Source organism: Sarcophilus harrisii, chromosome 5 (assembly GCF_902635505.1).
Source record: "Sarcophilus harrisii chromosome 5, mSarHar1.11, whole genome shotgun sequence".
NCBI lineage: Eukaryota > Metazoa > Chordata > Mammalia > Dasyuromorphia > Dasyuridae > Sarcophilus > Sarcophilus harrisii.
The window spans coordinates 133,676,773-133,701,096 of record NC_045430.1 but is presented as its reverse complement, the minus strand read 5'-3'; the positions used below and the strand labels follow the sequence as shown (position 1 = coordinate 133,701,096).

Below are 24,324 nucleotides of genomic sequence, written 5' to 3'. Positions count from 1 at the left end.
AGTATCTGAGGTGGTCAGGTTTATGTCTGGTATTCTCAGATAATCTGGTAAGCAGGAAGTTTTTGCCCTACAGAATTTACTATTGATGCCTTGATGAATTTGAAGAGAAGGTAAAAAGTACTATGCCAGGTAGAGGGATGCTAATGACAAGGTTTATATCATCTTTTAAAAATTATCTTAGTAAAATTTTATTTAGAGTTACTTGTAAACTTAAGTAAATTCAATGGTATGTCAGACATGATTCAAAAGCATGATTCTTTCTAATGTAAATGGGGTTGATTTAATATTGCAACATTCCTGAAAAATAAGTTATTTGTTTTTTAACTCAATCCCCAAAATAGAGAAATAACCAATTTTCTCCTGCTTTATTTTTAGAAGATGACATTTTATTTATTCACTTATCTATCAGCTATTTTAAACTGTGGGGCAAGGTGACTTAAAAAAGAAAGCTTAGTTTCATTACTTTTAAGTTACAAAGTATTTAAGTGAAGAGTACAGTTGGTAATGTGACATACATTTTACATGTTATATCCTGAAATTCAGTGGTTTTTTTTAAAATAAATAACAAATCACACAAGGAAGAAATGCTAATAAGCATAAATTTTAACTTTATGAACCTCCTTGTCTTCACATTCCCTCTGTTTATTATAGTAATAGAAAGTATTATCTCTTCTCTGAAGCTTCTTCACATAGCCTGTCTCTGGCCAACGATCTACCTGTATGCACACACAAAATAAAAAAAAAAAATTATGTACTACTTAAATACAAAAGAAGTCTTGGTATTTTATTATAAGTAATAGTTCAAAATTTTAAAAAGTTAAAGTATTAAATTAACTTGTACAAAACTTTGATTTTACCTTTCGGTTAAATAATTTGAATATAAAATATAAAATCAGCAATTTATCATTCCTTCCTAGACCTATGTTAGAATCTCTATACAATGGTCAAGATATAGAACATATTTAAGGAAATTCCAATTTCTCATGTTGTCAGGTAATACAATTTAGATTAAGGAACTTTAAAAATAATTTTGTTCAATTCCATTTTCCCGTAAGAAACTAATGCCTAGGTATATATTTAAGTGATTTAGCTAAAATGATACTGAAATATGTTAAGTTATTTGGAACTTGAATTCAGGTCCTCCAAATCAAGTAGTCTATTATTACTGAAAGCTATGTTGTAGCTTGATGACTTGTCCCATCAGTATCACTTCTATAAGATGTTATCTTTGGGCAAAGTCATTCCTAAACAAAGATAAATGAGTCTATTGACTCTAGCCAAAGTTTTGCAGACCAAAAAGATATTTATGGATATAATCTGAGAGGTACCTAGCAGAGTAGGTTCTACCTACCATTAAAAACAAAACAAAATTTGAATTTCATGTATTACTTATATATCATTCCACAATCCCACCAAGACAATACAAAAGGCTGCTTTTCTCCTTTTCTACAAACATTTCTCAAGATATCCTTTTGAAACAATTTTTGCCTTAAGGTACATTTTGAAGTGTAGTCTTTATTAGTTAAAAGATATCTGATTTAATTAGAATGAGTATCTTTTAAAATTAACCCATAATTTAAAAGCCTTTTTGAGTTGTTATGGATAAGCTTCTCCTAACTTACTTAGCTAGTTTAGCTAGTTCTCCCCAGGCTATACTTCAAGATTTTCAGCTTGGAAGGATTTGCTAAACTTTGTTCTCTGAGGCATGATATCCTTCAACAAGAAAAGGTCTCCTCCATTCTATGATTAAGAATATTTCTGGTTTTGCCTGCATAAAAATGTAATAAATCCTTGTTGACTGATTAAAAGATGAGGACTTTTAAGTGTGCAAACATACATTGCTAAAAGAGACTGCTACAGATTTTTGAGGACAGACCTACTTATAAATAAAGAGTTAGGGCTTCTTTTAAAACTCCTTTTTCAACTAATTTTGCTTCTGTCTTAAATATTAAAAAAAAAAACTAAAAACCGTTCCTGTGGTGAAGGAATAAAGTCAACATCAAATATTTATGGTAATGCTAATAAATAAAATAAAAATCATAGATAATTCAATTAGGATTAATAATTTCAAACTCATTTCTAAGCATTTTTTTTTCATCCTTCATTTTTTCATCCTTGGTTGTTGGTTTTTTTTTTTTTTTGTTTTTTTTTTTGACGTGCTAAGAACTGATAACAAAAACTAGCTGGATGGAAGAGAAAAATAAGAATCTAAACATACTGAGGATTCATAAAATAGATAATAAGCATGAATTAAATGGGCATTTTGTATATAGCTTCATCTATATGAAAAATTCAAAGTATTTATAAATCTGAATTATTCTTTTATTTATTTGTTTGTTTGGCCGAGGAAATTGGGGTTAAGTGACATGCCCAGGGACACGCAGCTAGGAAGTGTTAAGTCTGAGGCCAGATTTGAACTCAGGTCCTCCCGACTTTAGGGCTGGTGCTCTATCCACTGCGCTCCCCCAATATGAAGCATTCTTATAAAGAAAAATGTTGACTGCCTAATCAAGATGAATTTCCCTGGGTTGAACATGGCTGATGTCCATCGTTAATAAATTAGACTCTAGACATTAACAATAACAGCTAGCATTTATTTATCATTTTAAGTCTTACAAAGTACTTTACAAATGTTAGTTCACTTGATCTTCCCAACTTCTTCTTGCAGATCAAATATAAGATGGATGCTATTATTATTCCTATTTTATCCATGGAAAAATGAGACGCAAGAAGTTGAGACTTCTCAGAAGTACATAGCTAGTAAGCATTTGAGGCAATATTCAAACTCAAGTTTTTTTGTTTTTTGGGTTTTTTTTGCTCCAAATCCAATACCCTATCCACCACAAAACCTTGTTGCCTAAATTATTCTCAACTTTTTCATAAATACAAATTCCTTAAAAGAAAAACATTTGTCAAATTCAAATTTGGAATTCCATCCCTTCACTTCCAACCCCTTCAAATGCTACAAAGGGCAATAATAGAAAAAACATAAAAATAAATATACTGCTTCTTGGAGATAACATTTGATAAAAGAAAATTATTCTGCTTTTACAATCTACCTTACCATAGCGACTTGCTTCACTTGTTTATATTCAATTTCATCCCGATATCCTGCTTGCTGAAATCTGTACAGATTCTCTATCTCATCTGACCATTTTTTGGCGCGACTTATTGATTTTGGTTTCATGTCAGAACTAGCCATGTCTACAGAAGTTTTACCGCCAGTCTTTTTTTCTGAAAGATGTTAAAACAATATTATCTTATGACATACTATTGAAATACCACCCCTCAAAATGAAAATACCTAAAAATTTTAAAATACATGTATTTTCCAATATTCCTGTTTATAACCATTACTGCAGTAAAAAACAATCAACCTCAGATTTTAAGCAAGATTATGAGGTACAGCAAAGGCCTCTATGCTTTTTCTGAACCTTCCTGATCCACCTTAATATCTGACACTAAGTACCAAGAAGACATTTTAATAAATTATTTCCTAGTCCTCACACAACAAAACCTCATTTTATGAAATGCGTACTTAAGTACCTTTCAGCTAAAAGTTTAGAATTCATATACAACTGATTTTAATTAATAGTAAAAGCTTTTAAAATGAGATATTTTAGAGAAGCTTTTTAATTTTTATTTTTCCCCCTGAGGCAATTGGGGTTAAGTGACTTGCCCAGGGTCACACAGCTAGGAAGTGTTAAGTGCCTGAGGTCACATTTGAACTCAGGTCCTCCTGACTTCGGAGCTGTTGCTCTATCCACTGCACCACCTAGCTGCCCCAAAAAGCATTTTTTAAAAAGAATTAAAATGCATCAAATTGGTTAAGTTTTTCCACATTGAAGTCCAAAAGTAGCTAGGCTTTCTTTCTTGAAAAACAAAACTGTAATAGACTTATCAACTAAATTCAAAGTTATGGTATCAAAGACATGTTATCTGAATCTTGTATTTTAATCCTGATGATTTGAGCAACTGTATGCTTATTTCTGATACATTTTTTAAAAAAACAGAACAGTAGAATCTTAAAACATCCCACCATTCTATATAATAGTGTTTTTAAATTATCTATTTTCCTATAGCCCTTTGTTCCTAGGAAGGAAACGTGGTATCTTTCTTCTCTTTTCCCTTCTTTGTTAATGGGAAATTCTTGCCACCTGGTCCATTTGCTCAGATCATTGTGGTACCCAATCCTGAGCCAGATCAACATGAGAACCAAAACTAAGACATAAGGTCCATGGCATCTATAAGGTGGGCTCCAAAATTACTTATCACTAATTTAAAGACTATTATATGCCCTGCAATTTGAATTCAATTTGACTAATATTTATTAAGGGCCTACTAACTGCATTTGAGATACTCTTGTTAAGTGTATGGCAATATATACATATGACACAAATCCTGCTTTTTAAAAGCTTACACAGGTACACAAATAATATGACATCCTATAATACAGGAGAGAGTAGTAAAAGTACAAAGTAAAGTTCTAAGCAAAGTGCTATGAGAGATTGAGATCATTTGGAAGAGAGAGTGGAAGAACAGGGAGAATTTCATTTTGGAGGAAGAATATAAATTGGGCATGAAATAAAGACCACATAAATAGATGGAAATGACTATTCCAGGTATGGGGCACAGCACAAGCCAAGATGGAATTGGTAGGGAGGAAGATGTACAACGGCAGTGGAGAGTAGTCTAGTGTATTTGAAACTGAATATTTACAGGAGCATAGGATGAGATAAAGTTGAACAGGTAGGTTACAGTTAGATTGTGGAAGGATATGAATACCAGTATCAGGAACTTATATTGTATTTGCTTGGCAACAAGAAAACATTAAGAGGGATTGAGTAGATGGGTTCTTAATCTAAGATCCATGGACCTATAGGATTCCTGGATTGATCTCAGGGAGTCTATGAACTTGAATGGGAAAATTGTCTTTTTTCCCCCACTAACACTAACAAAAAAATTGGCTTCACTGCCACAGAGGTCCAGGTTAAGAACACCTGGAACAGAAGAATGACACAATGATAGCACTGTTAGTAAGATCCATTCTAAGTTGTATGTTGATGTACTGGGGAGTGAACAGATTGGAGTCAGGAAGACCAATGAGATTTTTACAGTAGCCTAGTTGATAATAGATAAGAGCCTGAACTAGGATGGTTGAAATGGGAAGTGGAGAGAAGGTGCCAAAACCAAAAACCAAAAACCATAGAGTATAAATGAGAGGACTTGGATGTGTGGAGTGAGGGAAAGGAACCTGTCAAGAGAGAACTAGCTAAAGTTAGAAAAATGACTGGAAAAATATGAATAGAAACTTAGGTTGGAAGAAGCAGATCTAGGGTGAAAATGAGTTCAATTTTAGATATGATTAGTTTCAAATGCTAGAGGAACATCAAAGATTAGAATATAATGAGTGCAGTGCTATATGCAGTATACTTCAAATAGTTATACCTTTCCAACCACATAAACCAGTAAATTAAAAAGAAGGCATTCTGAATTTTCACTATATCTTCAAAACTATTCTTTAATAAAAACATTATTTCCAATGGATGAAATACAGTGAAGTCTAACTTCATAAAATGAAAATCTTGAAATGAGTCATTCTGATTCAGTTTTCATAAAATAGATTATTTACTCTGCTAAAATATATAAACTCACTTCATCTATCCACTTCTTTCGAACCTTCACTGTCACTAGTAATTCAAGGTCTCCTTGGCTGGATTAACATGATAGTGTCCTTGTTTATAATAATTCCTCCATATTCTCTCTCAATCCAGACAATACACTGCTGTCAAAGTGATTTCTACTTCAAATATCTGAATTACTCCACTTAAAAAAAAAAGAAGTGATGTTTACTGTCTACCAAATAAAAATTCTAATTTTTAGCCTCGCATTTTAGATCCTGTACATTGTTCTTGCCTATTTTCTAGTATTATCTCATCCTACTCTCATTATACTCTAGATTCCTGCCTAGCCAAACAGGATTACTTGAGGTTCTCTAAGCATACTATGGAGCAGCTAGATGGATAGAGTACAAGACACGAGTCAGAAAAGACTCCTTTTCCAGAGTTCAAATCTGGTCCTAGACACTATATGTGACCTTAGGTAAGTCACTTAACATTGCTTACCTCAATTTCCTCATCTATACAATTAACTGAAGGAAAGAGTAAACCACACTGTCTCTGTGCCAAGAATAACCCAAATGGGGTCACAAAGAGTCAGTTGAGACTCAATACAAACACAGCTTAAGTTTTGACTTTGATTATTTCCTATTAAGTCTTTCTTTCTACCACTGTCTACTGAAAACCTGTTTTTCATGACCCATTTCAAATGTTACAGTCTCCATTAAACCTTCCCCTGGGATGGAAGTGAATGTTTCTTTCCCTGAACTCCGAGTCCTTTATTTGTACTTCTCTTATTAGCACTATTTTGTACTGTAATTACTTGTATGTCTTATCTCTAGAGAGCAGGACCAGTTGATTATCTTGAATATCCATCAACAGTATATATGATGCCTTGAATTCAATGTCTGTTGAATTAATTTGTTTCAATTTTCCAAATAAGACAAACTAAAGCTTGACAATCATATTTCTAAATTAGTGGTATTACTGGGATTAGTTTTGAAAACTTGATCTTTACATACATACATTATTTTGGCTAAAAATAATGCTATATTTCTAGGTATATCCATGTACATATAACATTTAATAGTTCATGTTCTGTTGAGCAATAAACCAGTTTAAAACAGTAAAGATGCTCATTCTGCAATTCTATTCATTTTAATGGGAAATTAACTTTAAATTCTAATTATAATCACTTACATGTTATCTCGGTTAACTGCTTCATTGTTGAGAAACACACTAAGCACATCCAACAAACAAGCTTGTCCAGGGGAACCTGGACGTACATTCTGATAAAGCAATTATTGAAATGGATATCCATAGAAAAAAATGCTGCCAAGAAACATGCAAAAAAAATACCAGAGTGCTACTCAGTACATTCAAAACTCTTTTAGGTTTTTACATAAATTTTGCAAGTGTATTGCTTAAAATGATAATACAAAATGAAGCAGCTTTTATAAGTGATAGGACAGTCATAACTCCAACTGATTCTTGAGATTATTTTTAAAATTTGGCTTTTTAGTACACAATTGGTAGTACTTTTGCTTTGACAGGTTATATTAAATATTGATACATTACAATTATGTCTATATAAACATTTGTCATACCGGTTTTATGATTCTAGAGATGTTTCAAACATATAGAAAACTGTCTTCAAGATTTAACAGGACAGAACATGGATTAAGTGCTAGATGAGGCTAGGAAATGAACATTCTCCTTTATAGAACTGCAAATTCTTGGGATAGATATTAGGCATTTCAAAATCATTTATTTTCTGTTTGCAACAAAATTGTTTCCTCCAAAATCTAAAACGAATGGTACCTAACAATCTTATTGGCAAAAAGCAATTAGAGCTTTAAACTGTGTTAAGAACAAACAGGATTTTGAGAACCAAAGGCATTTATTGTCAGACACAGCAGAAAGATTTTCAGTTTATTAGATATACATTTTGATTTCTATAATAAAGTGTTTTATTTTTGTAGGATTAAATTTAATGGTAGAAATACTACTTTCCTCTCAAAACATTAAATAATTCAGCACTTCCTATCTTTCTGAAAGGGAATTTCCCTATGTTCAAAATTTTTAATATTAATCAGGACTTGCAATTTAGCTTGATGCAGTAGAATCACTTGTCTCAGGGCCACTTGAACTAGAACAGGTGTGGTCTAGAGTTCTCTTTTTCACTCTTTTCTGTTCTTCTCTACCAAACTATATGCTAAAACTTCTCTACCAACTATATATGCAAAAAGTACTTTGCCCACCTATTTACTGATGAATCCCTGAAGGGCACTAACATTTTTCTATTATAAAATAATATAAAATATTAAATTTAAATACAATTTTATTTCCCCCCAGTAACATGTAGAGCCAATTTCTAACATTCATTTTTGGTACTTACATTTCAAGTAAATTCCTTTATTACATTTCTATCAAAGTTAAAATTCCTAGGCTCTTAATACTCTTCCTGCTCCCCAGAATAATATAAGCTGTTAAGAGGCTGAATAAAAAATGAGTGGCACGGAAACTACTCACATCCAAAATAAGTGAATGTGTCTATATCTATAAAGGATTATAAATTGAGAATAATGAATCATTAACTCTGGACATGAGAGAGTTCCAGTGGCAGCTTTAAAGTCCCAACTTCAATTACCTAAAACTAGATACATTTTTCATCAGCACTCAGTGACACTCCCTACTCTCCTCTACAACTACGTTCACTTTCTCCCATACATCATTGCCCTTAGCAACCCAACTTCCAACCTGATAATCAGCTCATCTGATAAACTCATTGCACTAAAGCAGAAGGTTTTAGAAGTTCTTCAGAATTCTTAGTCCAGTTCATAGGCCATTGGGTGCGTTATGAAAAGGGACTTCTGAAGGTAATAGATAAAAATGGCTCGCAATTACATGCATTTTAAGTTACAAAACACTTTATATACTCCTTTGTTCCTCACAACAACCCTGTGAGGTAGGTAGAGCAAATATGACTAAACCTATTTTAAAGAGTAAACTATGGCTTGATAAACCGAAGTGATTTTTCTAAGGCCACAACTCTCCCAAGGGACAGGACCAGGATTCACAATCACATATGAACTCAACTCTTTTTCAATTCGCAAACTATATGTTTGTTTTTTCTACTGTGGCGTACTAATACAAAGGAGGCTTCTGTATAAAATCTTTTCCCCGCTAAGTCGGGATAGCGCAGTTGGGGTTAATGCTTTAGAACAATTTCTCTGAGGCCACTGACAACAAACCTTACTTAGCTCTGCCACGTTCTTTTCCGTGGGTTTCAAAGAGACTGACATTGCCCCCCAAAAAATTGGTTAAGGGATAAGCATGGCGGGAGGGAGCCCTAGCTCGGACCACCGAGCAGGAGGAGAAACAAAGGCCAGGGGGCGGACAGAAGTTTCCTCGTCTCGCGGCTCCCCGCAGGGACGAGGAAGGGGCGGGGCCTAAGGCGTTGGGGAGGGGCCTACACGGGCTGGGGAGGCCTTGAGGGGAAGCCGCGTCCAAGCCCGCCAGAGCAGCGTCCCCTGCCGACCGCCTTCCTGCCCCTCTCGGTTCCCATCGCCCAGCTGATAGTGAGGTACCCGGGCTGCCGGTTACTCACTGCCGATGCCCTGTGGCACTGAAAGCTTGGGCGGAGGTGGCGCTGGAAGTGATTCCTCAGGATGCTGGGACTTCTTAGGCCAGCAAAGAGACAACGGCTGCCCTGGAGCCCTCCAGCCTCGTAGCAACCCGGAAGCTCGCTCGAGGATGAAACCAACGGCTCTTCCTTTCACTCAGTCTCCCGTGCGCCTGCGCAAAGGAAACCGGCGCGTTTGAAAGAGCGCTCCGGGAGGGAGCCTGGCGCCGCAAGTTGTGGAGCTTGCTCCCTAGGTGACTGCTCGCTCCGCCCACGCCAGGCGCCGGCCGCTGGAATTGTCGCGAGAATTCCCCTGGGCATTCATTAACTTCGCGAGGCGTGTTGTAGTCAGTCTCCCGTTATAACTCCCAGCTTCCTCGTTTGGAAAGCAAAAGAAAGTAACCACAAAAACCACAAAACAAAAAACAAAAACCACAAAACCAAACCAAGCAGAAACACACTACTGCACAGGTAGGGGAGGGGCTCAAAATGCAATGACTTGTGAACCAGTTGGGAGGTATCTTTGAGACAGCGCTGGCTTTGTAGTCTGCAGATTGCGCCATTGCCCCTCAGTGTGGCCAAATTCCGTCATCTCTGCGCTTCCAAGTCCTCATCTATCAAATGGTGGGATGAGGGTGGGGGACAATTAGATGGCCTCTAAGGCAGGAGTTACTACCCACGTAGTAGAAGCAGCGTGATCAGAGTGCACCTGGCGGAGTCATGGGCGGGAGGCTTTGGCAACCCTTCAGACTTAGTTTCTGAGGTTGGCCCTTCACTTGATGAAGGGCCAAGTCAGAAGCCGCAGATCCTTGAGGTACTGAATTAAGAGAAAGCCTCCCTTCCTGTCTCACAACTCCAAAACTTCCAAATTATATCGAATAAAAATTGGACTTGAAATAAGCCTAATGCCACTGGGGGTGGGGGTGAAGGGAAGAATCCTCTAAATAAACCTTGTACATTTCAAAAAGGAATTACCCTTGTTAACTGGTGGTGGGCAGTAGTAGTTTTCACGAGTGGCTGTGGCCAAAAAGTTAAAAGGTGGGTTATTTTCTGGCAACCAAGCTCGCTAGTTTGTCCTAGACTAATCTCTGAACAAGAGACATGAAAACTGCTACATCTATACTCAAAGCCTTCTTGATAGGTACTCCTCTGGGACTCTAGGAGATGCTAATCTTGTTGGGAGAATCAGTCTTTGTCAGGATGAGGAAGTTTTTTGTTTTTTGTTTTTTTTTAATTTTTTTAAAATGCACAAAATATGTAGGATTACAACGAAAATCAATTATCCTAAAATATAGATATCACTTTTTTGGTTAAATATGAACCCTAGAAACCCTGATAGCAATATTCAATAAAAGGATAAAAATCCAGGATCTTCAGTCACTCAGATTGGAGGGGGCAAAACTCAAATGAATTAATAAATGAAAAAGCACTTACTGAGTGCCATGTGCCAAGGTACTTTGCTTAGCACAGGATGCAAGTACAAAAAGGTTTTTTAAATTTTTTTTTTTTAATGGAACCTACATTCTAATTGGAGAAAACATAGGGGAGGTTGGCTAGAGAAAAAAGTTTTGGTTGGGGGAATTACAGAGATGAAGAATTGATCTATAGGGCAACAATGCTCATTTAAGTACATTACTAAATAAATCATCTCTAAATCCCTTGATTTTCTTTCTCTTTTTTTCCCCTCAGTCTGACAAGGAAATGATCCTACTTCCACATGTACAGATGATTCCTTCTAGATAAAATAAAAAGTATTAAGTGTTTACTGTGAAGATATAAATGCAAGAATGAGACAGACCTTGCCCTTCAAGAAGTTTACATTTTGATGGAGACAAAACATATAGGCATGTTGTTTTCAAGAGCAATTATAGTATAATCGTATTAATTTGGTTACTGAACCCACAGAAAGAGAAACAGGGGGAATGATGTGGGCAGGGTAGATAGCAAGATATCCATAATGCACAGGACAGGATGTGAGACATGGACTAAGGTCACCTATAGTGGGTTAATTTAATTTTTTGTTTATCCACTTACAAGATAGTTTGGCTAGTTTGGGAATTCCAAAGCTAAGTGATTTAATTTCTCTGTGGCAGGTACATGGTGTGCCTGGATAAAGTGCCAGTCTGGAGTTAGGAACTCCTCTTCCTAAATTCAAATTCAATATCCAACATTTACTAGCTGTGTAACTATGGGCAAGTCATTTAACCCTATTTATCTCAGTCTTCTTTTCTATAAAATGAATTGAAAGAAAGGGCAAGCCATTCCAATAGTTTTGTCAAGAAAACCCTAAATGGGTTCATGAAGAATGGGACATGGCTGAAGACAACTGAATAACAACAAAGGGATTATAGGAGGAAGTTTTTCTTGGTGCCTTGGTCTAGAGGAGCGGTTTTCCAAGTGAAAAGAGATTAGAAACAGTAGAAAAAATGTTAGATGGCAAGGATGGCTAGTCAGAGGGACCACTGGAAAGGCTTTGAGTATAGGTTTGTGTGTAGGCTATTTATCTGTTATCTGAAGAAAAGTTTGGCTAAATTTAAGCAGACTCATCAAAAGGCTGTCTTCCAGGTGACATTTCTTGGCCACAGAAACTCATAAAGACAGTTTTCATTAAGAAGGCCTAGATCTTTAAGTAACAATCTCAGAATCATGACTATCAGAAGGTTGTGGGCCCACAAAGTGTGAAAATGTCATATAGTTTGGAGCCATTATATGCAAGTAAGAAAAGTTTTGAGATGAGAAAAACCCAAGTGGCAGACCAGAAAGGTGACTAGAGAACAGATGTAGTGGTTAGAAAACAGAACAAAGGGGTATGGCCAGGCTTATATGGAGGCATGGCTAGATAATGTGAGAGCATCAGAGAACAAAAAACACAGGTGGCAATTGTTTGAAGAAATGTCAACACTTGCTAGATTGAGCACTCAGATAACTGTGTAGAAAAAATGATGGTATGTGCCTTTGTAGGAGTGCCAATGCTTTTTTTTTTTTTTTTTTTTTTTTTTACTTATGCTTTTACTAAGTGGGGAATATGAAAGAATTCATTGGAGAATAGGTAAATACTCCTGGGAGACATTTGGATGGGAACAGACATTTGACATGGATATTAAGAACTCTGTTAATTCATTGCCTTTGATTCCCTTTATTATTCTCTTTTTCTTTTTAGTTCTGAATTCACATTTCATTCTGGTCTTGTTGGCCTGGGCTACGATGGTTAGAGCAAATAAGTCAAATAGAAGTGCAACTTCTATGGCCAACATGGAGCCAGAGGAGATGTCTTGATTGTCTCCAGAGTGGTTTCCTGATTGCTTCTCTTTCTGCAGTTCTTTCTGGGGTGGCATGGGAAGAAAGGTGAGGAAGAATTCCTCAGAGCTCTGTTCACTTCCACTGTCTTCAGGATTACTTCTAACTAACATTGCTGCATCTATGGACAACATGGAGCCCGAGGAGGTGTCTTGGTTATCTCCAGAGAGGGTTCCCAATTTCTTTTCTTCCTGCACTTCTTTCTGGGGGGGCATAGGAAGAAAGGTGAATTCTTCATGAATCTCTCTTGCCTCTGACAGAGGGCTTGTGGGCTTCCTCCCAGAGTGCTCCTCTCCGACCCCTGGGAATGTTCCCAAATAAATCTCTCGAGTGGCTCACTGGAGCTGTAATTATGCTACTTCTCCAAGAGTGGGATTGTGGGATATCTCCCAGCATGCTCTCTGACCCTAAGGACTTCAAGGGAGGTATGAATTCCAATATCTCTTTCTAAACCCTGAAATCTCCCAAACATGTGAACTCCAATGAATACTTAAATATTTCTTGCTTCTATGAGCTCTCTAAAGGTGTGAACACAAGCATCATTTCTATCAGTTGTACTAAGTACCTTGTTTCAAGTTCTGGCCCAAAACATTTCCTTCCAAGATCAAATCAATCATATTGAACCATGCTAAATTAGATAATTATTGTCTCTATCAATTCTAATGGCTTAACACTTTGTAAAGATTCCAACATACAATAATTTGTAAAAATTCTCTAAATTCAATCTAGTGCACATAAGCTTACAGCTGGAGTGCTGAAGTATGGGATAATTATATAAATACACCTAATGATGAGTTACTACCAAATGAGATAGTCAGCCTTACTTTGCGGGGATAATTTAGATTGTTAGAAAGTTCTTTCCTATAATAAGCTAAAATAAGCTTCCCTATAATTTTTTATTCCTATTTTGTTCCTGTTTTTTCCTTCGGAATTTCACAAAATAATTCAAGTTCCTTTTCCTAGGCTTTCAACTATTTGAGGCAACTATCATGCTTTCCACTCTAAATTTTTATTTTCCAAGTTAAATCTACTCAGCTCCTTCAGGCTCCATGGTTTTTACTATCTTGATTCCCTAGATAAGTTCTAGTTGTCAATGACATTCTAAAACGTGAAGATTAGTACAGACCAAATAATTCCACAGATGGGGTATGAGCATGGTGGAATACAGTATCTTGACAGAGCACTCCTAGTGAAGGCAAACATGGAAAAGAATAATTTGTGAGAAGTAACTCATGGCTCATTTTTTGTTTTACTACTTCCATTTTCTGTATCAAAAGGTATTGAGCCTTCACTTTATCTTCAGAGAATTTTTCATTCATAAGTTCTATGCTAGGTAATATTACTTTCTAATCTTAGAGTTTTCTCTTATATTTCCAACTTGTTCTCCATAAGGATGATGCAGGAGATCAAAATGATTATTGTGATTATCTTTCTAAATTAGTTCTTCAATTTTCTATACATCTGTTAGTGATAGTTCTACATTTAAGCATTTTAGGATGGTTTCATTTACTTATTGTCTTGGCAAATCCTCTTCAACAGCTTTATTTTATTTTATTTTTAATTCCTTTATACATTTCACATTTCAGAGAATCTGCTTTGGAGCATCTCCATCAACAGAATCTACTTAAGTTTTAATTTCATAGTCTTGTAGTTCCTTCTCAGTATTTTCTGGTAAAATGATCTCAGTGTCATTCTTTGGAGCAGGAAGATTCATGAACCCTAAATAGAGATCCTCATGGGATTCTGTCTGCTTTATATAGGGGAAGGGGAGTGGAGAGGGGTCATTTGCCAGTCCCTTATCAGGATTTATGTTTAGTTTGCCCCTTAAAGAGGTTTTGCTTGGGATAGTACCAGCAACTTTTAAAGGAGTCATTCCACATAGAGGACTTAACCCTCTAGCTCAAAGAAGAGTCTTGAATGGGATGGACAAGACTATATTTGTTTTCTAAATGATCTGTCCTTGTGAAATCACACCAAAGAAGTTACTCTCACACCCCAGTGTTACTACCTTTCATTGGGGTGTCCATATTGGTAACAACCATCAAGTTCTATTCCTTCAGGATTGGTCATGGTTAGATGGAGTTTTGGGCATTGTCAGAGTGATGCTCTTCTTGGTGATACTATACTCAGACAAAAGAGTACTGGAAGCAGAATTTATTATGCAGGATTCCTCAGTTATCTGAGATACAATTCTACTTGCTTAAGCTGTCTTTCACAACTTCCTGAAGATCTGCATCCAAGATTTGAAGTGCAAAAAGTAATGATTTGCTTCTTCTCTTCTGCATGTTGTAAATCCTGATTTTTGACTGTTGATGAACAAACCTTTCTTGTTTGTCTTTCTTCCTATCTCTACTTTCCTTTTTTGATCTAAACTCATTAAGATCATGTTGTAACTTTCTAAAGTCAGTATCAAGTACCTGATAATTTTCTTTAGAAGTGTCATCTGAAGATTCCCCTCTCTCCCCCCCACCCCCCATATAATTTCTTCATTAAACTCTACCTCCTCTCTTCTTTTTCCTTTTTCTGAAGTTGTATGCTAGCTGCTTGAAGTTCTCTTCCCTTTTGGAGGGCAGTTTAGCATTTTGCTTCTTATAATTGTTTTTCTCTTGCTTTCATCTTGGCCTTTCCCAGTGTTTGTCAGACAGCTCTAGCTTCCGAGAGCAGTTAGAGAATCCATCCTCATTCATATCAGCGGAATCAGGCCTGGTTGGTATCGTTTCTGGATTTGTTCAGTCTCTCCAGGTTTGTTTGTTTTTTTCATTCTTTTTGGGCAGCTTTATTCAGGAGAAATTCATAGTGCTTCAAGTACGGGATAATTTTTCACCCGATGATCGGAGCAACAGTTCTACTCTAAGTTGGCATCCATTTGGCCAGATGCAAAAGCTTTTCTTCTTCCTCCTTAGTCCGCTTGTTTGTTTTGCTTTGTTTGTTTTTGATCCTTGGCATAGCCATTCATGCTACTCGGTCTGTTGGTTTCCTAAGCAACTGTGGAGCTTTCCAAGACCCATTTCATTTAAAAAAAAATTTTTTTTTTATTATGATAACTTTTTTTTCCTAATTTATTTTTTTTTCAGTTTTGCTTTTTTTTTTTTAATAGCCTTTTATTTGCAGGATATATACATGGGTAACTTTACAGCATTAACAATTGCCAAACCTATGATAACTCGTTATTGAGAGAGCCCATGCCAGGGTAATTTTTTTTACAACATTATCCCTCGCACTCACTTCTGTTCCGATTTTTCCCTCCCACCCTCCACCCCTTCCCCTAGATGGCAAGCAGCCCCATACATGTTGAATATCAAGACCCATTTTATTAACGCAGCTTTGAGAATTTCATCTTTCGCATTCCCCCCCACACATTACTTTGAAAAAACAAAATCCCAAGCTTTTGGGCGGAGGTATGAGCTCGGTAGTCAGCTGCGGAAACGCCGCGAGCATCTTAACCTCGTGGCGACCCAGAACCCAAAGCCAATCCGGGAACCCGGCGGTCTGTGGACCGGGACCCCAGAAAAAGTCCCGCTGGCCAGGGCCCTTCCTATTGGTGGAAGCCTCCCCGAGTCCCAGCCAATGGGAGCTGGCGGGGTCGTGCTCCAGGAAGTGCGGGGTGGAGGTGGGGCTGGCGCCGGAGTCGCGCTGTGCGGTTCTGGCGTCTGCTCCCGGGCTTGTTCCGCACTACCGCGGGCCCCGCGGGCGTCATGAGCGCTTTCGAGGGGCAGATGGCGGAGTATCCCACCATCTCCATAGATCGCTTTGATCGGCAGAACCTGACGGCGCGGGCGTACTTCCTCTCCCACTGCCACAAGGGTGAGTGAGCGCCGCACGCCTCCTGAAGCTGGGTTCTCCGCGGGCAGCGAGGCGGGGGCATCCGCGCCGGGGCCGGGCCGGGGCCGGGCGCCGCCGTTCGGGGGAACCGAGCTGGGGCAAGCTTGGAGCCGTAGCAGGAGTGGCTTGCTGAATCACCCAGCGCGGGGATGGGGCTGGAGCGGAGTCTTGTAAGCCCTCACAGTGCTCAGCGCTGAGCACGGAGATCCGAGATCGTCCCGAAGTGGCCCCTGCATTCAGAGCTTGTATGTTCGTGGGGGAAACGAAATGTACACAGAAATGAAATGTACACAGAGAAACGCGTTCCATACAAAATAGATGCAGAGCAGCGTGGTCAGCGGTGGGCAGGGCAAGCGGGGAAGGAAAGCCGCTATCCGTCCTGTGTGCTTGTTGTTAGTAAGCACTTTGTTTTAATCTGCCTGCCTGTGTCGGACCCTCTTTACGCACCAGGATTGGCCTTCTGATTTGTCTTCCTATTGCATCCACTCCAGTCTTTGCTACATAGCTGCCAAAGTGATTTCCCCGAAGTATATGCTTGACTATTTCCTTATCCCTTTCTTCTTCCTCTGTCCTTTACCACCTAGTAAACTTTTTTTTTTTTACCTCCAATATCAAATGTAAAAGTCTTTAATTTGTATTTAATATTCTTTATTATCTAACTCCTTTCTATCTTTAATGACCTCTAAATACTGTGTGGTCCAGCCGGAGTGCCTTAGTCCTCAAACCTGACATTCTGGCGTCCCATTTTTCTGTCCTGGGCGATACCTCTGCCTCTAGTGCTCTGCTTCCTTACCTCCACCTTTGAGAATATCTGTCTTTTATCAAGACTCAGCACAAATACCGCTTCTGTCTAACTTTCTCTCTTCCCCTACATGCTAGAGCCTTCTCCTCTAAGATTATATTCTATCTACTTTGTGTCTCAAAGATATTTATTTACATCTCTTCTGCAGGGGCAATTTTGGCCTTTCAGTCTGTTCCTAGTGCTTGGTATAGTGCTGGCATAATACTTAACAAATGCTGATTGATAGACTAGAGAAAGACCTGGATTCAAGTCCTGAATTGGATAAATTCTATTTCCAGGTGTGTGTCTATGTGTATGTGTACATACAGATATGTGTAATATATGTAAGCATAAGTGGGTCATTTATCCTCTCAGTATTCCAGAAAATAGCTATAGTTGCAGACAAAATTGCTGACTTTCATTCTTTGAAGGATGTAACATCAGAGAAGTTCTGCACTGGTGATTGACTCACAGCTCTAGACCAGCTGGCCACGGAAAAAAACCAACAAAAAATCCCTGCAAAAAAACTAATGTAATCTCTCATACATATAAGCATTCTCTACCCAAATTTACTTAATAAGCTTTTCTAGTGGAAGTGTCTCACTCATTTTTTTTTTTTTTTTTTTTTAGACCATATGAAAGGGTTGAGGGCTCCATCTTTGAAACGAAGATTGGAATGCAGGTAATTGATTCCAATAAAGAAAGAAGGAAAATAACAGTCTTATTTATTAATCTGGCAACTGGGAACTTAGGTTGGAATGTTATAAAAGGTAACACCAAAGGTAGACATGTAAAATAGTATAAATCAGGATGCTGAAGACAGATTTTCCCCCACCCCCAAGCCCCAAGTTCACAGTTTTGCTTAGAGTATATGGATTGTTTGTGCTTGGAGTAGTTACCTGCTATTTCTAGAATAAAATCCCTTAAGATTTTATTTGCCCTAAGCACCTAAATTTCTGACTCTACAAAGGGGAAAGGAAAGTTTGGAATGGAACAGGCTTAAATTCACTTGTCAGATGGTACTTTTTTCAAGAGAAATTATAATGATTTAGTAATTTTAAAAAATCATTTTCTTTATAAGAAGATAAGATTTAAGTTGGGAGATCTTAAGATACATCTTGTTGCAGTCCTAGGATGAGAAGATCTCTAAGGTCCCTCCAATTCTAATATTCTATGATTCAGCAACCTTGCCCTTCTTGATTCTGTTATTGGAATTAAATTCAATTAATGAGGTGAAGACATCTAGGAACTAATTCTTTTTATTTCCTTGCAGCTTAAAGGTTCACTTATATTGTTCCCCTGTCACCAAAGAACTATTATTAACTAATTCCAGATATAGCTTTTGGGAGAAAAGAATTGTAAGTTTATATTTTTATTAAGATGAGTTCTATTTTTTTCAATGAGACTTTATTTTCTAAGTAAACTGAAAAGAAATTTGGAAGTAAAAAATGCTATACTTCATGCCATTTAGAACTTGATGCAAGTCATTGACAAATATGTTGTCAGATTGGAGCCTCATGTCACTTTATTAGAATTCTTTCTTCAGTTGATCATTGATCTGGGTCTTGTTTATCCACCTATGAATCTGCCTGATTGAATTGTTATTTATTTCACATCACTTTATCTTGTTTAAGTAATAGAATGAACAAATTTGCCAGATGTGTAATTGAAATCTAGGCACTATATGCCATTTCTGTCAAATTTCTCTGATCTGCCAGTCAGTTAAAAAAAAAAAAAGAAATTAACCTAGCATAATTTGATCTTAATGCATACTTATTTGTAGGGATCGATGCTTTCCTTTTCAAGTGCCTACAAATTATAATTAATTTTATTTTTATTTTTTTGCTGAGGCAATTGGGGTTAAGTGAAAAGTGACTTGCCCAGGGTCACACAGCTAAGATATGTTTAGTGTCTAAGGCCAGATTTGAACTTGGGTCCTCCTGACTTCAGGGCTGGTGCTCTATTCACTTCAATACCTAGCTGCCCCACAAATTATAATTTTAATAATTCCCTGAATTTTTCTGGTATTGCTTTAAAGTTTGCAATCACTTTTTGAAAATTGAGACATTTGCACATTTCCAGTTCCATAGTATCTTTGTTATTCTCTGATTCTTTAAAAGATCAACAATCATTCTATAATCATATCCTGTCACTCTTTTAGTATCTCAGAATACAGTTCATTTAGACTATGAGATGAGCTCATGTAAAGCACATAGCTTTTATTCTTGTTTTATGATCTAATTCTAGTCATAATGCTTTTCTTGAAATTCAGTTTCTCATCCTTTTTAAAAGTTATACTTTTATGTGTAGAGAGAGAAAAAAGCAAAATGAGAGCGTGAATCAATAGGTGAAAAGTTATCTATTGAATATTTACTGTACATCAAGGACTGTGTTTAAAAGCTGTAGATGCAAATAGAGAAACAAGACAGTTCTTGCTCACAAGATACTCACATCCTAATTGGATGAGACCACACAAGTAGAAGGATTCATTTGAAGGGGAGAGGGCATGTGAGAAGGGACAGTGGTTCTCTTTCTTCTCTGAAGTATTGTGGTTGGTGACTTAGTTCTTTTTCCTTGTGGTGAAAATGGGGCATCATTTTCTACTTGAGAGGGACGAAAAGATAGAATTAACTAGGAGGTGGGAGGACAAAGGGAGTTCCTATTGAGGATCTGGAAGAGAGAGGTGCAATTAGTTTGGACAAAAAAATCTCCCTGTAGAGCCTACTCTGCTGGCTTTTCTGGTGCCTGGTGATTAAGTAATTAAAGAATTTTGCCTTCTCTCATTTATTAACATAGGCCATTTTCAGTGATCTAGTTCCTTCCCTGAAATTCTTGTTCCTAACAAAGTTGAGGAGAGTCTTTTTTGGTCTTAGTCTTCCTGAAATTGTTCTTCTAGATCTTATAAGTCATCCTACTTGATTGTGTGTCATTACTTTCATGTACTGTATATGTCCTTTTAAAAATTCAGCTTCTGGTAGGCTCCTTCTGCAGTACTTTTCTAGATGAGCTATTTTCATTCTACTTATAAAAGAACTAAAATCTGCAGAGATTCGTGATTTACTAGGCATCCACAGCAAAGGCCGCTACTGGTGGAAGGAACAAAAGAGTTAGGATCTAAAATAAATTCTGAAAACATTTAAACTATCCCCAGAATATCTTAAGCATCTCCTAGGCACTAGGCACCTTGCTGGTTTTGGGTATGGGGCACTACATAGCTGAACTTACCTAGTTATGTTGAAATATGGAAGACTTGGAATGTGCAAAGTAAAAGTCAAGATTTGCAGTTAAAATCATAAATGTGTCTCTCCTTCCCCCTCCTGACTTCTGAAATAATGAACTTTTTGGCATTTTTTTTGAGTGTGAAAATGCCATTGATAGCTCAGATTAGATTGCTACCTACTGAGTCAGCTTCTTTGGCAGCTGAAAACTAAGGAGTCAGATTTGATAAAAATTGGTCTACACATTTATTTTTTAACACAAAACAATATAGTTTACATGTTTTTATAGTCTTAAGGCTAAAGTTTGCCAGGGATATGCTATGTTTTTAGAGATTGGTAAATTGAATACATTCATTGGATAGTCAACAGTGTATGGACTCTGAATATATTGTTGTCTTTTAGGAATCCTCAATTTTGAAGTCCAAATTAATTGTGGGACTTTTTTGGATCCATAGACCAAAAGGAGATTGGGGATATTGTGAAAAATGTTGCTAGGCCCTCTTGCTTTTTCACCTTATATTATTTTTTCTAATGTCACAAATAAGAATTTTGAAAATACATCTAACTTAATTTTCTTCTTAATGATAATGGCCTTTTTCAAAATGGTAGCCTTATTTTTTTGCTTTTTGAAAGATTTTGACCTGGTAGAACTATGTTGAAGATAATTTTGGTGATGTTCTTATTTCACATTTGATGGTGGATGTTGGCTTGCTTTTTTTTTTTTTTTTTTTGCTTGTGAAAATTGTATTGAGGGATTTGAGTAGGGTTTGCTTGGCACAATATGTATAAAGTAAAAACAGATGCCTACCTTTTGTTTAGATATAATAAATATGTGAATATGTTAGATCAATTATGATGAGAGTTAAGTATATGCATTGTAGGCCTAGAACTTTAACTTCGTTTTGTATTTTTAATGCATAAATCCATTTAAGCTGAAGTGTAGTTGATTTCAATTTTTTACTTTTTACATAATATTTTTTTCCTGAACATGACATATATAAAGACACTTTGTATTCACTCTCTGGGACTTAGGGTTTTTTCTAGAATCATGTAAATATTTGAGTTATGTAACTATGTGATTAAGAGCTATAAAAAATGAAATTATATATAAATAACATCTCCTTTTACTTCAATAGATTGCTCTTGAAATTGAAACTCCAACTCAGATTTCTTTAATAGATGAAGCATCTGGTGAGGTAAACAAATATCTTTAATAATCTATTCTAAAAATTAATAACAGTGTTCTTTTGTTGTTGTTGTTGGTTGCATTTGATTATTTATTTGCTTCACAGAAAAGTTTTCCTTGATAATATTTCCCTAATCTAATAGATCTGAAGTTTTGAAAAATCATTGTTTAGGTGAAGATGTTTCACATTAGTATTACATGTCTATATATAGAATTTTAGTTTGTATTAGAAGACTAAAAAGAAAACAGTTGAAAAATGGAATAGATCTGTTAGTGTTTTCTACAACAAACTATTTTTATTGTTGATGACAATCCAAGGTATTTATACTCCTAAAATTTTTTTATTGATGGCTTTTGTTTTTATATCATCCTCAACCCCCAACCAAAATCTTGAAACAAAGACTTGGGACCAAGAAGAAATAGGGGGAAAACAGTTAATTTAAACTAATCAGCATATCATCCAAATCTTATAAAATAGGTAGTTTTTCACACTCATGATTTCCCTTGTCTGCAAAGAAGTCTGTCAATTAGTAATTCTAACAGTCCCTATTTGGAGGCATTTGGAAAATGTATACCATTGTGTAACACTTTGATTTAACCTGGAACTAATGTTTTTCTTCTTTGTTTTAAATTTCAGAAGGAAGAGGTTGTTGTAACTCTTTTACCAGCTGGTCACTGCCCAGGTTCAGTTATGTAAGAGATCCTCTATCTCAGGGATTCTTGGAATGCATGAACTTGTATTCTAATATATTGATAACTGGATGTCAATGTAATTGATTATCTTTGTAATCTTATGTATTTTATTTTATGCATTTAAAAACATTCTAAGATGGGGTCCATATTTTATTCTGTATCCCTTTGTGGCAATCCTGTTTTTAGTCTTAAGAAGAGAATCTATGTATATCCTTAAAAGTTTAAATTGTTGACACATCTAGATGATATAGTGGATAGACTATTGGCCCTAAAGTCAGGAGGACCTGTGTTCAAATCTGGCCTTAGGCATTTAATACTTTCTACCTGTGTGATTCTGGGCAAGTTACTTAACCCCAATTGCCTCAGCAAAAAAAAAAAAAAAAAAAGGTTTAAATTGTTTTGCTGGAATTTCTTCAGCCTTTATCTCTTATCATGAAATGCTTAGCTGAGGTAGTTATTATGGAACTTTGTTGGCAATGAAATTCTTATTATTGACCTGTTCCATTAATGTTGATTTTTTTTCATAACGACTTTGCTTCCTATGACCATTAAGTACCTCATTAAAATGAAAATTTTTCAGATGTTTCAGATTAGAGAGACAACTAAGCATTCAGTTCTATTATTATTATTTTTTAACATAGTACGCTTAACAGAGCGTGACGCTTAAAAATCTGGCATCATTAACATTAGTGCCATAATTATGAGCAAGTCACTTTAACTTTTTCATTTAAACTTTTCTGAGCCTCAGTTTCCTTAATTATTAAAACATGGATAATATTTGTATTATCTTTTTGAGAACTGTATGATGCTCTATGTAAGTGATTTATTTACTTACATAACATTAATTTACTCTTTTATATTCATCAAAATTTCCATTATCATTGCTTTTAGTAATTGAAATATGCAACAGGAGCATTTATTACATTATTTGGCATGGTGACTTCATTAAGATTTCTTTTGAATTAAGGAAATTGTTGAAATCTGTTTCCTTTGTAGGTTTTTGTTTCAGGGGAACAATGGAACAGTCTTGTACACAGGAGACTTTAGATTAGCCAAAGGGGAAGCTGCCAGAATGGAATTCTTGCACTCTGGGAACAGGTATTACAATTTACAAGAACTGTTAAACATAAAGCCTTTTCATAAAAATTTACTTGGGTGTGATGCTTCAATGTTCTGGGGACTCTTTTCCTTCCTTCCTTCCTTCCTTCCTTCCTTCCTTCCTTCCTTCCTTCCTCCCTTCCTCCCTTCCTCCCTTCCTCCCTTCCTCCCTTCCTCCCTCCCATTTTGACTTTTTCTGTGGCTTTACTATTATGATTATCACAATAATGGTCATTTGAACTAATGGTTCTCAGAAATTATATCCTGTTCTTCCCCTTTATGGGTTAATAGTAGGTAGTGAGTGACTTAGGAAAAAACATTTGTTCAAATTTATAAAATCTTAAATATTCCTGGGAAAGACATAATAATAGTGTTACTTTAAAGAAAATTCTAGCTTCCAAGTTCAATAAATAATGTGATCTCAAACTGTGAACATTTTCTTAGGCTGCATGACGTCAGGAAGATCTGGGTTTAAATTCTATTCACACACTTCCCATGTGTGACTGTTTGCTTCAGTTTCTTCATTTGTAAAATAAGGGAATTAAACTTCATGGATTCTAAGGTCCCTTAAAACTCTTAACTGTATGATCTCTTGCTTCTTTTTGGTAATTTGTTTTAGGAAATAAATTTGTGAAACTTTTAGATTATAAGGAAAGAAATGTAAAAATCACAGATTAAGATATCATTCCAAAAGTTTTTCAGCATGTAGAAAAAAGATGAAGAACAATATAGTATTGCATTGTAGTGTATATGAGATTCAGGGACATGGCGCATAGGCTGCAATACTTATGATCTCATTTTGTGTGCACCTCTTTTAGCAGTTTCTTCTTATCCCTTTTCTCTCTTGTCCACGTCTTCTCTTCTTCAAGCTGCTGACCTTTTTGATAGGAACGGTTTGCTTTCTGAAAGGGACAAAAGAAGGAAGCTTTATGTAAGGAGAAAGGATAAAGAATACTTCTGAAACCCAAACTTACACTTTACAAGGGT

General features: G+C 36.3%; 2 protein-coding genes and 1 pseudogene across 8 annotated transcripts in view; 1 reads left to right on the top strand and 2 right to left on the bottom strand.

Moving 5' to 3' along the window:
- Positions 1-350: 350 nt before the first annotated feature.
- MEIG1 (meiosis/spermiogenesis associated 1) lies at positions 351-9,415 on the bottom strand. 4 transcript variants are annotated; one of them, XM_012550890.3, is made up of 4 exons: positions 9,228-9,390; positions 5,655-5,825; positions 3,065-3,234; positions 351-716 (listed from the first exon to the last, which is right to left on the bottom strand). In XM_012550890.3, exons 3-4 carry the CDS (start codon positions 3,200-3,202, stop codon positions 588-590), a joined length of 267 nt encoding a protein of 88 aa, XP_012406344.1. In that variant the 5' UTR covers positions 3,203-3,234; positions 5,655-5,825; positions 9,228-9,390; the 3' UTR covers positions 351-587. The 4 variants fall into 4 exon arrangements, with proteins under 4 accessions (XP_012406344.1, XP_023360493.1, XP_012406343.1 ...); XM_023504725.2 differs by lacking the exon at positions 5,655-5,825 and adding an exon at positions 8,489-8,490 and having other exon boundaries at positions 9,228-9,389; XM_012550889.3 differs by lacking the exon at positions 5,655-5,825 and having other exon boundaries at positions 9,228-9,415.
- Positions 9,416-9,492: 77 nt separating this feature from the next.
- LOC111721104 lies at positions 9,493-16,236 on the bottom strand (annotated as a pseudogene).
- DCLRE1C (DNA cross-link repair 1C) overlaps positions 9,524-24,324 on the top strand; it is a 64,034-nt gene continuing 49,233 nt past the window's right edge. The window contains exons 1-6 of one of the 4 annotated variants that reach the window (XM_031938614.1): positions 9,524-9,713; positions 17,773-17,824; positions 18,416-18,500; positions 21,497-21,556; positions 22,184-22,239; positions 23,236-23,337. In XM_031938614.1, coding sequence (XP_031794474.1) covers positions 17,778-17,824; positions 18,416-18,500; positions 21,497-21,556; positions 22,184-22,239; positions 23,236-23,337 — 350 coding nt within the window. In that variant the 5' untranslated portion in view covers positions 9,524-9,713; positions 17,773-17,777. Of the gene's footprint in view, positions 9,714-16,116; positions 16,344-17,772; positions 17,825-18,415; positions 18,501-21,496; positions 21,557-22,183; positions 22,240-23,235; positions 23,338-24,324 lie in introns of those variants that run through there. The other 3 variants (XM_031938615.1, XM_003771450.4, XM_023504718.2) reach the window with 3 other exon arrangements.

Excerpts from the sequence above, each read along its gene's own strand:
- MEIG1 (XM_012550889.3), bottom strand. The coding sequence starts at position 3,202 with ATGGCTAGTTCTGACATGAAACCAAAATCAATAAGTCGCGCCAAAAAA. Across the intron at positions 717-3,064 it reads AAGTGAAGCAAGTCGCTATG|GTAGATCGTTGGCCAGAGAC; the intron begins GTAAGGTAGATT and ends GTGTGCATACAG.